The sequence below is a fragment of the Momordica charantia genome, assembly GCF_013281855.1.
Source record: "Momordica charantia cultivar OHB3-1 chromosome 5 unlocalized genomic scaffold, Mcharantia_2.0 BLBB01000005.1, whole genome shotgun sequence".
Classification (NCBI taxonomy): domain Eukaryota; kingdom Viridiplantae; phylum Streptophyta; class Magnoliopsida; order Cucurbitales; family Cucurbitaceae; genus Momordica; species Momordica charantia.
Genome location: NW_028275163.1, coordinates 10,506,915 through 10,520,385, shown reverse-complemented (window position 1 = coordinate 10,520,385; position 13,471 = coordinate 10,506,915). Strand labels below are relative to the sequence as shown.

The 13,471-nt window shown below is 34.2% G+C and overlaps 1 protein-coding gene and 1 pseudogene across 1 annotated transcript; both read right to left on the bottom strand.

Moving 5' to 3' along the window:
- Nucleotides 1-1,943: 1,943 nt before the first annotated feature.
- Nucleotides 1,944-3,945, bottom strand: LOC148211286 (serine/threonine-protein phosphatase 7 long form homolog). Its single transcript, XM_088124358.1, has 4 exons — nt 3,125-3,945; nt 2,947-3,038; nt 2,483-2,748; nt 1,944-2,171 (listed from the first exon to the last, which is right to left on the bottom strand). Exons 1-4 carry the CDS (start codon nt 3,943-3,945, stop codon nt 1,944-1,946), a joined length of 1,407 nt encoding a protein of 468 aa, XP_087980484.1.
- A 7,540-nt stretch (nt 3,946-11,485) lies between these two features.
- LOC111020141 (uncharacterized) lies at nt 11,486-12,543 on the bottom strand (annotated as a pseudogene).
- Between the last annotated feature and the right edge of the window lie 928 nt (nt 12,544-13,471).

The following is a 13,471-nucleotide window of genomic DNA, read 5'->3' as shown; positions in this document are numbered from 1 at the left end:
GACTGCAACTTTCCCTGTGCTTATTTTCAAATCTGCTCTTAAAACTTATGTATATGCGTTTATGATTTTTTGAGACAAAACTGAATGTACCTACTCTTTTGTGTACGCATTTCTAATTTTGTTGGGAAACAAAAAATTGAATAAAAAATCAAATGAGTGATGACTCTAGAAAAAAACGGAAAAAGAGAGAGGAAAAAGTGAGGCGGAAAAAACCACCTCCTCTTTTTTCGATCCTGGATTGTGAACAAGATATACTTTAGCTTGCGATGTTCTTCGAATGGCGGAAAAAGCGAGACGGTTTCTTTCATTTCTTCGTTGAAGATAGAGAAAGTTTGAGGGAAAGGGAAGAGAGAGAAGGAACACGAAGAGAGATAAGGGAGAGAAGAAGATGAAGTACCAGAAGAAATAGAAGGAGAGAGAAAATCAGATTCAAATGAAAAAGAGGAGGAAAGTAAAAATTTATCTCAAGTAGTGAAGGGACATAATGGTCATTTGATTTATTGGATAATGTCAACAAATGTTTACAAAACATAAAAATGAGAAAAGAGGCCACAGTTCATAATGACCCTTTGAGAAAGGCTACTCAACCCAATTTCCCATTAAGAAGAGTGAGAATGGGCCATTGATGGTCATTTAGCAATGAGCTGACATCAACAAACGATTAGAAAACATACATTAAAAAAAAGTCATTAAAAACAATATTACCTCGTTAAAAGGGCTACTCAGCCCAAAATCCCAATAAATGATGTGAAAGTATCAAATTTAAAATTTAATTAAAAAGTTTTTTTGAGTGTATCTTTCCCCCTATCATTACAGGAAAGAAAAAACAAACAATGGCCTAGAGCGAGAGAGAGAGCACCGAAGCGAGATTTGGAAATCAAAATCGTTTGTGAAGCGATGGAAGATAAAGAGAAGAAGATGGAAGATTATGTATAACCCAAACGAAAAAAATGAAAGGGGTGTTTTGTAAAACCCAAGCGAAAAGAAAAAGAGAAGAAAGTGGAAGATTCTATATAACGCAAAGGAAAAAAAGATAAGAAGAAGAGAGATGGCGAAGAGAAAAAATGGGAGGAGAAAAAGGGGAGAGATGAGAGAGAGAACGGAGAGAGAAAATGCATTGTTTTCAAATAAGAGATAGGGAGAGGGCATGGACGGTCATTTGGCAACGGGGGTGATGTCAGCAAAAGTCTAGAAAATGGTGATTAAAAAATAATACTACGTTGGTAAAAGGCCTAGTGAGCCCAATTTCCCAACCAAAATCAAGTTTCTCCCAGGTAGTTTCACAAGCAATCCCAAATGACTCTTAGACAAGTTTGGTAGCCTGTTAATATTGAATAGAAATTAGAATAATTATCTCTTATGGGTCAAATTAGACACTATATTTCACAAATAGTTTTTTTTCTTTTTAATATTTTCAAATTTAGATTTCTATATTTGATATTTTTTATTCCTAACCTATCCTCATTTAATGGATTTTTTTTAATAATGTTAATTTTAAAAATATTTACCAAAATATGCCTCATCTCAAACTAATTACGGGAATAATGCTTTGAAATTCATAGGTTGTCTCTTGAAGAGACGACCTATGAACTGGCATAAGAGACGACCAACTTACGTGGCGCTTACTCAGTGCCACGTTAATTTTTTTTTAAATTAAACATGGTCGTCTCTATTGCTTTATTTTTTTTAAATAACCTAACATGTCGTCTATTGAAGAGACGACCAACATGTTTTTTTTTTGCTTTCTTAATTGCTATATTTATTTATATTTAAAAGTTTGCTAATACCATACTGTAATTAGAAAATAATATTCTTAATTTATCAAATTAGAGAATTATAAATAATTTAACAATACTATCATTCGAGATATGAATAAAATATTAATTAATATATATAATTACAGCTGAATAACCATAATCAAGCATTATAGTCTATCAATCAATCTAATGTGTCCCACATGAGGGAGGTCGTCGATGACGATGCGGCTGTCGACGATGAGCTCTCGGTGCCTCTGGTGTCTGTTCATCCTCATTAGGGTTGATGTATTGCCCATACTCTCCACGCCCACGTCCATGACCGTCATAACCATACTGTACTGGTGTGTGAATCTGGCTCGAACCAGGAGTCGGTATCATAACCATAGGTGTGGATGGGCCGACATCATCTTGTGTCTGTGTGACAAGTGGAGCATCATCAAAATTATGATACATAACTTAAGGTTCAGGAATTTCAGGTTCGTCTGGAGTATCCTGCTCTATTTGACGACGTCCTCTACGCCTAGGACCGTGAGTAGGTGTAGGTACTCGATACAACTGATGAAGTCTTTGAAGATATCTCCCACCAGTGGTACACAAGCTATTAATAACTTCTGACGATGAGAGGATACTAATTTTTTCAAAACATGCAGCCTGTATAGAAAATGAATTAAAATAAATATATATTTAAATTCAAATAGTTTGTAAAGCCAAATTGGAAAACATACCGTAGCACCAAACGCTGCTCCTTCTTGAGTGATATAACGTCTAGTAATTGATAAATACCAACTCATGTATCCGGGATCGCAATCACCATCATCGTCCACCAGAGGACTAATAGCAATATAATCTCTATGCATGCGCCACCTAGCCATATAAGGTATTGTATGGTCCTGCCATCCCCAGTGTCGAAGGTCTATGTCATGTATCTTCGGGTCCCAACTAGGAACATCTGGAATCGATTGTTTCATCCCGAATTGCCTAGCAACTCTATCTGGGTGATGTCACTCAACAACATGAAAACATATGAGTGGACTTACTGTGCACCATATCTCATGGCCGTTGCTGCAATAATTTGGTAGAGATGCCAATTCCTTATTGTATGGTTCCCGAATCAACTATAATATTTGGGCAAAAAATATTATATCAAAATTCAATCAAGTTATATTTATAAGTTTAAATATTTAAACACATACTGATTCTGGTGTCAGGAGATCCAACATGTATCTGTACTGAACCAATACATGTGTCGATAATTCAGTGACACAAAACTGATCTCTCCACCTACAATAATACTCTAAATTTGTAAAATTATGTATATATTAAAAGAATTAATGTCATGGCACAATAAAATAGTTAGATAGGCATACCGTGCAGCTAATGGTCGTTCCACTAGTTCATGTTCCGTGATGTGGCGACGAGTTGGAGCCATGCTTGGGAATCGATCCCAAGCCCATACTTGAAGGAGTATGATCGGACTAGCAATGTCTCGTGCATCAGATTGACATGCCTTGCATAAATGTCGATACAACCATGCCAAGCATGCTCCTCCCCAACCGAATCGTCCAGCAACCTCAAAATCAGCCAACAACGGAAGGAACATCAGGTGGACCAAGTTATTAGACTTATCGGCAAATAGGCTTCCACCGATACGTTGCAAAAAGTAGGCACGAGCATATCTAGCAATGGTATGCTCGTCAGAATCGTCATCTAAGTTCCAGAACTGTGAAGCCAACCATGGTAAACTGAGTCTAGATCCTCTAATATGTGAGTCGTCTGGAGTCACACCAAGAAATAATTGACATGTGGCTTTCCAATCATAATGTACTGGCTCTGTTACTGGCTCACCATCTACCGGTAACCCGAGTTGCGCCACTACATCTTGGAGAGTTATCGTGCATTCACCACCAGGCATGTGAAAAGTATGAGTCTCCGGCCTCCACCACTTCACAAGCGCAGTGATTAAGTGCCAATCTAATTGAATAAATCCAACTTTGGCAAATCCATAAAAACCGGAAGCACGAAGTGCTGGCTCAATCAAAGGATGTAATGGAATAGTGCGATCAAATACTGCCTCTCTACGCCTACAGTGCAACTCCTCGTTGCACTGACCTTTCCAAACTAACTCTGATCGATGACGCGCTTGACAATACAACACTGATTGATCCATCGGACTTGCATTTAGCTCCATGTTCTATCTCTATAAAATATGTCATTATGCATAATAAGAATCATGATATGAAATCACTGAAAATTTAAATCATAATATAATCATTAACCAAATAATGTCATCATTCACAATTTGAACAAAAATAAATCATAATGTCATCATTTAAAATTAAACAAAAATCTAAAATATTACAGAGACAAAAAACAATCAGAAGTACAAGATGCTATGACGGTGTTTCCCTCTGTCTTGAAGGACAACTTCTTCAATTGTGACCAAGTTGATTACATAACCAGCATCTTTGTTGGACATTCGGTTCTCTCCAATCCATCTCATTATGAATACGCAAATTTCTTGGTCGACCAGGCTGCCTCAATAAATCTGGATCGGGATGTAGGATAGGCATATTTGGATGAGCAATCCAGTAATCTTCATATGGAACTGGTTCAAATTGATGAGCGTAACATGCAACATATTTTGTAAATTTGTAACAATCATTGACATAATCTTTGTAGTTTAAGTTTATGTGGGAGCAAACTGCCATGAAATGAGAACATGGGATGTCAAATGATTGCCACTTGTAGCATGTACATGTACGTTCATTCGCATTGAATCTCACTATTTGTATGTTTCCTCCTTTTGAATTGTAGTAGTGAATTCCTGTCTTCACATAAAACACACCAACAACTCGATCATAATTCACTACTGTGTGTTTGCTAGATCTCATTGCCCATTTAAGAAGTTTATCATAAGCATACCTATTTCAATATATATCATCATAAGCATACCTATTTATGAAGTATGTCGAAAGTATAAACACACCAACAACTCGATCATAATTCACTACTGTGTGTTTGCTAGATCTCATTGCCCATTTAAGAAGTTTATCATAAGCATACCTATTTCAATATATATCATCATAAGCATACCTATTTATGAAGTATGTCGAAAGTATTAACAATGAACTACAGATTATCTTGTATATTTTTCATTTCTTGCTAAAGCATTTCTTGCTTCATCCTTTCTCTTCTCAAAGTACTTAACAGATCTATAAAATGTAAGGTCCGCCAATGCAGTAAAAGGTAACATACGAGCTCCCTTCAACACCCCATTAATACACTCTGAAAGATTGGTAGTCATCCACCCATATCTGTACCCACCATTATGTGATTAAGTCCACTTTTCAATTCAATGTTTCGAAAGAAATTCATGCAAGTGCTATTCATTTGATTAACCTCTTCAACACACTTATTGTACTTTCAAAGCTAGGATTGAGAACCAGCACGATATACCAGATTTTTCAATTTCTTACTCTTATATTTTTTATTGAAGTTGCTTACAACATGTTGTAAGCAAAATCTGTTATGAGATTTATGTCCTGTCCAACCATTATCTGGATTATTAAAGGCTGATATAATACCTCCGTGTCGGTCAGATATCAAGCATGTTTCTTCGTGGTAACAATATTTCGTAGGTTTTTTAGAAACCAGCCCCAAGTCTCGCGATTCTCCTCGTCAACAATGGCAAAAGCAAGTGGCAGCAAATTTCCATTGGAATCAACTGATGTTGCAATCAAAAGTTTCCCTCTATACTTTCCATAAATGTGAGTTCCATCAATTTGAAGTACGGGGCGAAACGCTTTAAAAGCTGCAATACAATGACCAAATGCCCAAAATACGGAATGAAGAATGACATGACCCGACGTCCCATAATTCTTGAGTTTCCACTCAATGATCGTTCTTAGATTTGTGTGTTCCACCATATAAATCCACTTCAATAAACACTGATATGACTCATCCCAATCACCAAATACTCGAGACAATGCCTTCGTTTTCCCGTCCCAAACTCTTCTATAAGAAACATGATATCCAAATTTTTCTTTTATCAAACCTTGAAGTGTCAGAGTAAACATATGTTAGGGTTATCTCTCACTACATCACAAATTTCGAGACTAATCATATTTGAATCCAATTGAGGATGACTTTGATTGAGTTCAGAGTAAACACAAGAATGTTGATCTTCGTACTTCGTGATTTCCCAAAGTTTATAACATTTGTTTAGGATCGCACGGAGTCGCTACTTGCATCCATCTTCCACTTCTTGCATATAATTACCCACTTTGATGGTGTCGACTCAACAACTTCATATGGGTGGTGACTTTTAATAGCAAACCGTTTCACAATATGTTGCATTGTTTGTTTATCTTTGCATCTAAATCCCTTATACAACATATCATGTTCTACAGCCACTGGCTCAACGACCAGATCATGTTCTGTAGTACTATTCATGATGTCCATTCCCAGGTCGTTAAACATGTCTGAAGGGATATTATGTTCACAATCCTCGAAATCCAACTCATAAAACTCATCATCTGTTGATGTTCTCAATTCTACAAAATTATTTTCAGCAGGTAAGTTTATATCCTCGCCTACATCATCACTTTGGGGAATAGTTGGTTCAGTTTCAGGGTCAAGGCATTGGCTCTCGTTGAGATATTGACTAGGTGTGTCATTAACTATGTTTCTAACACACACAAATAATTTCACTATCTCTAGGGAGGGCACTGCAATTGAGAACATCAACTTTAACGCATTGTGATTTGAAATAGGAATAGGAATGTACTTAGTTGATCCTGAGGGTGTGAGAGTAGGGTGTCCATAAACTATGTCTAATTCATTGCCGCTCACATCTACGTTCAATGATAATCCAACCATTTCAACAAAATGTCCAAAATCAATACCACTATTAACAGTGAAACCTCCACATGGCGGTCGATTATATTCAATCTCATTTACACCTTCCACCATACAAGCATTCATATACAAAACAATTGTCAAACATTTAGATGTCATATTCTATCCTATAACAGAACAAACAAAAGTTAAATTTGGTAACTATTAATAAAAATTAATAAAAAATAAATTAAACAGTTTTAGTTTTAGTTCACTAACTAAAGAATAATAGTAATTAACCAATTAATTACATTACTTAATAATATCTAAATCTAACTTTGTTAAAACTTGTATAGACTATCTATCTACTAATGTAATTCTAAATTTATTAATGTTACGTAATTCATTTATCAATACAACGCAATTACCAATTTAATATAATGAAAAAATAAAAAACAACAACATAAACAATAAAAAACATAAAACTATTTTAAAAAAAAGAAAATCATGTCATAAACATAAAACAACAAAATTAGTGTAATTCTAAATTTATTATTGTTATGTAATTTATTTATCAATTCAATATAAATATCAATTTAATATAATAAAATAATAAAAACAACAAAATAAAAAAAAAACAGAAAATTTGTTTAACAAAAAAAAGTAATGGAAAATCATGCAATAAACATTAAACAAAAAAATCAAAGTAATTCTTGTTGTAAAATTGAGGAACAAAACGAGGCAACATCGGGGAAATAAAATAAACAAAACAATTCAAATAATAAAAGAAAATTCAAAATTCAAAATAGCATTTCCCACCAATTTTTTCACTAATTTCTCACCACTAATTCTCACTCACAATGAGCACCACATTGACCTTATTTATAGGCCATGGATAAGCAAGCATGTGGTATGATTTACATGACACTAATAATGTCTAAAATTGAGACATATGAGGCATTAGGGTTTCCACACATGGTACATGGATAATGGAACATATGGGGTTATGAATAAAAAAACACAGAGGACATATGGAGCATGGATTATGAGACACCTCAAGATTGGACACTAAGCAAGGGTTAGTGGGCATCTATTTAATTTAAAAATTTATAATACTCCCCCTTAGATACCCATTGTATATACGAAATATGTCTCGTTAAAACCTTACTAGGGAAAAACCCATTGGGAAAAAATCCTAGTGAAGGAAAAAGAATACATATTTCATATAATCTAATAAACCCAAAATAATACAATATATTTAACTCCCCCTCATGGAAACATCACTTGAGATCTCTGAGTCATCGTATTCCAATGTCGCGCACCAATGTTTCAAAGATTATTGTAGGTAATGCCTTTGTGAATAAATCTGCCAAGTTATCTTTCGAACAAATTTGTTGAACAGTGATACTACCATTCTTTTCAAGATCATGAGTATAGAAAATTTTTGGTGAAATATGTTTTGTTCTACTCTTTTAATATATCCTCCTTTAATATATCCTCCTTTGATTTGAACTATACATGTTGTGTTATCTTCGTAAAGTATCGTTGGAAGATTTTTACTAGATGATAGACCATATGTTTCACGAATGTGTTGAGTCATTGATCTTAACCATACACATTCTCGACTAGCTTCATGAATTGCAAAAATTTCAGCATGATTTAAGGAGGTGGCTGTTATGGTTTGTTTTACTAATCGCCATGATATAGCAGTTCCTCCACATGTGAACAAATAACCAGTTTGAGATCTAGCTTTGTGTGGATCAGATAAATATCCAGAATCTGTGTATACAACTAGATCGAAATTTGATTTGTTTGAATAAAACAAACCCATATCAGTCGTTCCTTGAAGATAGCAAAATATATGCTTAATCCCATTCCAATGTCTTTTTGTAGGATAAGCACTATATCTAGCTAATAAATTAACTGAAAATGTTATATCTGGTCTTGTGTTATTAGTCAGATACATAAGTGCACCAATTGCACTAAGATATGGTATTTCAGGACCAAGAAGCTCTTCATTACCTTCTCGATGTCTAAATATATCTTTTTTCACATCAAGTGAGCGAACTTCCATTGGAATATTTAATGGGTGCGCTTTATCCATATAAAATCTTTTCAAAATTTTCTCTGTATAAGTTGATTGATGTACAAATATCTCATCTACTAAATGCTCAATTTGTAGGCCAAGACAAAATTCTGTTTTCTCGAGATCTTTCATCTCAAATTCTTTCTTAAGATACTCTATTACCTTTGAAAGTTCTTCAGGAGTTCCAATTAGATTCAAATCATCAACATATACAGTTATAATGGCAAATCCCGACTGTGATTTCTTTATAAAAACACAAGGACATATTGGATTATTCTTATATCCTTCTTTCAACAAATATCCACTTAGACGATTGTACCACATTCGTCCTGATTGTTTTAATCCATATAATGATCTCTGTAACTTTATTGAATACAATTCCCGAGCATTAGAATTGGGTACTTTAAATCCTTCAGGATTTTTCATATAAATATCATTATCAAGAGATCCATATAACTATACAGTGACTACATCCATAAGATGCATGTCAAGACTTTCAAACACAGTCATGCCAACTAAATATCTCAGTGTAATTGCATCCACCATAAGAGAATATGTCTCCTCATAATCAGTACCGGGTCTTTGTGAAAAACCTTGTGCAACCAATCTTGCCTTATATCTTGTGATCTCATTGTTTTCATTTCTTTTTCTTACGAATACCTATTTGTATCCCACGGGCTTAACATTTTCCGGTGTTCGGACTACTGGTCCAAAAACTTTACGTTTTGAAAGTGAGTTAAGTTCTGCCTGGATTGCTTCTTTCCATTTAAGCCAATCTTTTCTCTGTTGACATTCTTTCATAGATTTTTGTTCACAATCGTCACTTTTAGATAAAATGTCAATAGCAACATTATAAGCAAAAATGTCATCAATCACTACATTAGTTCGGTTCCATCTTTTTCCAGTCATAACGTAATTCATTGAAATCTCATTATTATCTTCAAGTACTTGACTTTCCTCAATATCTTTATGAGTAGTCATGTTTAGAATTTCTTCTGGAATATCCTCATTCTCAATTGTGTCATTTTGATTATTGACTATTTTTCTTTTCCTAGGATTTTTATCTTTAAAACCCATTGGTCTACCACGCTTATGGCGTGTTGCAGATTCATTAATGACAACTTTCTGCATTGGGATATCAATTTTCGATGGAACATTCGCAGCTGGTATATGTGACTTGGTCACTTTTTTGGCATCAATAAATGCTTCTGGTAATTGATTTGCTATATTTTGCAAATGAATTATTTTCTGAACTTCAAGTTCACATTGATCTGTACGGGGATCGAAATGAGACAATAACGATGCATTCCATGTAATTTCTTTTTCCAACTTCATTATTCCTCCCCCTAATGTTGGAAAATTTGTCTCATCAAAATGACAATCAGCAAATCGTGCAATAAATACATCACCCGTCAAGGGTTCAAGATATTTAATAATTGATGGGGAATCAAATCCAACATATATTCCTAGCCTCCTTTGAGGACCCATCTTAGTACGTTGTGGTGGAGCAATTGGAACATATACTGCACATCCAAAAGTTCTCTGATGGGAAATATTTGGCTCTTGGCCATAAGCTAATTGTAACGGGGAATGTTTATGATAAGATGTTGGTCTAATACGTATGAGCGACGCTGCATGTAAAATAGCATGTCTCCATACAGATGTAGGAAGCTTAGCTCTCATAAGTAATGGTCTAGCAATTAACTGCAATAGTTTTATGAATGATTCTGCTAAACCATTTTGTGTATGAACATGAGCTACAAGATGTTCAACATTTATCCCAACTGTCATACATTAATTATTAAATGATTGGGATGTAAATTCACCAGCATTATCAAGACGAATACTTTTAATTGTATAATAAGGAAATTGTGCTCGTAACTTTATTATTTGGGCAAGTAGTCTTGCAAATGCAAGATTTCGACTTGATAATAAGCATACATGTGACCATCTACTTGATGTGTCTATTAACACCATAAAATATCTGAGAGGACTGCTTGGTGGATTAATAGGTCCACATATATCACCATGAATTCGTTCTAAAAATGTAGGTGATTCAGTCCCTACTTTAAATGGTGATGATCTAATGATCAATTTGCCTTGAGAGCAAGCATCACATGATAATTCATTAGATTGAAAAATCTTTTGGTTCTTTAATGGATGTCCATGTGAATTTTCAATGATTCTTCTCATCATTATGGACCCAGGATGACCTAATCGGTCATGCCAAATGGTAAATATATCTGGATTTATGAACTTCAAGTTCGTAGTTGCATATGTTTCCATTACTCGTATATGAGTATAATATAATCCAGAAGATAAAGCAGGCAACTTTTCAAATATACGTTTGTTATGTGAGAAAATAGATATAATATAAAGATATTCTATATTATTCTTGTTATCAGTCTCAATATGATAACCATTGCAACGTATATCTTTAAAACTCAGTAGATTTCTCTTTGATTGACTAGAGAACAATGCATTGTCAATTGTAAATTTTGTTCCTCTAGGCAAAATTATGTCTGCTTTTCCAAAACCTTCAATCAAGTTTGCAGAACCTGATATAGTATTGACTTTTGCTTTCAGCATTGTCAATTTAGAAAAATATTATCTACTCTTCAGTATTGTGTGCGTAGTTGCACTGTCTGCCAAACATAGATCACTATTGCTCATTTTCGAGTCATCCAATATATGAAAACTGTCCATGCTTTTTCATTAAACAAAATAATTACAATAAGAAGGAAGAATAAGAAGAAAAAAAAAACTTGAAACACAAAACATGCATAAAAGATATATAAAAAAAACATTAGTTCTGAATATTCCCAAAATCAAAAGAAGCACTTGCTATTCCATCCATTGTGCTCAATGTGCCAATTTGTTCTCCAGGAGATTCAAGAAAGTCAGTCACATCCAAACTTGTAATATTGGCAGCGTCAAAGATATCACCATCGTGGTAGGCAAGATTTGCTTCCACATTATTTCCTTTTTCTTTCAAGGAAGCTTGATAAAGATCCACTAAGTGTTTCAATGTACGACAAATATGTGCCCAATGCCCAGTCATACCGCATCGGAAGCACTTATTTTCAACACTTCTGGAATTCTGATCTTGTGGAGTTTTTCCTTTATGATCAACATTTCGTGTGGTTCTTTTAAAATTTGGACGATTATAACGCCCACCAAGAAATGAAAAATTATTTCTTCCTCTACCACGGTCACGCCCTCGACCACGACCTCGACCTCGACCACGATTATTGAAATTTACAGCATTAGCCTCTAGGAATGGCGTTGCTCCCGTTGGTCGAGATTCACGATTTTTCATCAATAGCTCATTATTTTGCTCAGCAACCAGAAGGCATGATATGAGCTCAGAATATTTCTTAAAACCTTTCTCTCGATATTGTTGTTGCAAGAGTATATTTAAGACATGAAAGGTTGAGTATGTCTTTTCTAGCATATCACTATCAGTAATTTTTTCTCCACATAACTTCAATTTTAAACTGATTTTGAATTGTGCAGAATTATAATCACTTACTGATTTGAAGTCTTGGAGCCTCAAATGCATCCATTCATAACGAGCTTTAGGAAGAATAACTGTTTTTTATGATCATATCTTTCTTTCAAATTTTGCCAAAAGGCAAGGGGGTCTTTTATTGTAAGATACTCCATTTTCAACCCCTCGTGAAGATGGTGACGAAGGAAAATCATGGCTTTTGCCTTTTCCTGACTTGTGGTTGTATTTCTTTCTTTGATGGTTTCTCCCAGGTTCATGGCATCAAGATGGATTTCAGCATCTAGTACCCATGACAAATAATTATTGCCATTCATATCAAGAGCGGCAAATTCTAATTTGGTCAAATTTGTCATGGAAACACTATCACAAAAAAAAACTCAAATTAAGGATTTAACATATGAAAACAACATATTACTTGAAAGATAAAAATTAAATTACCTACCTTCGGAACCTACCTTCAACAGGGCAAATGATAGAGGCTCATGCTGATAACGTGTTGTAAAATTGAGGAATGAAACGAGGCAACATCGGGGAAATAAAATAAACAAAACAATTCAAATCATAAAAGAAAATTCAAAATTCAAAATGGCATTTCCCACCAATTTTCTCACTAATTTCTCACCACTAATTCTCACTCACAATGAGCACCACATTGACCTTATTTATAGGCCATGGATAAGCATGTGGTGTGATTTACATGACACTAATAATGTCTAAAATTGAGACATATAGGGCATTAGGGTTTCCACACATGGTGCATGGATAATGGAACATATGGGGTTATGAATAAAAAAACACATAGAAGACATATGGAGCATGAATTATGAGACACCTCAAGATTGGACACTAAGCAAGAGTTAGTGGGCATCTATTTAATTTAAAAATTCATAATAATTCTAAAATTTTTATTGTTATGTAATTCATTTATCAATTCAATTTAATATAGTAAAATAATAAAAACAACAAAATAAAAAAAAACAGAAAACTCGTTTAACAAAATAAAAAATTGAAAATCCTACCCTAAACGACAAAATCAATGTAATATAATATACATATCCTAAAAATCAAATCTAATCATGATATGAATAAAAAAACACCATGAATAATAAATAAATACAAAAAGAAAAACTAACATTTTCTATAGGTGGTCCCAAATTGGAATCGATGAAGCGGTGGTCCCTATATGTTGTTAAAACTAAATTATTGCAAAGAAAAAACAAAACAAAACAACAACAAAAGAGTAGAATATACTTACCAAAAGAGGCTGCGGCGGCTAGACGG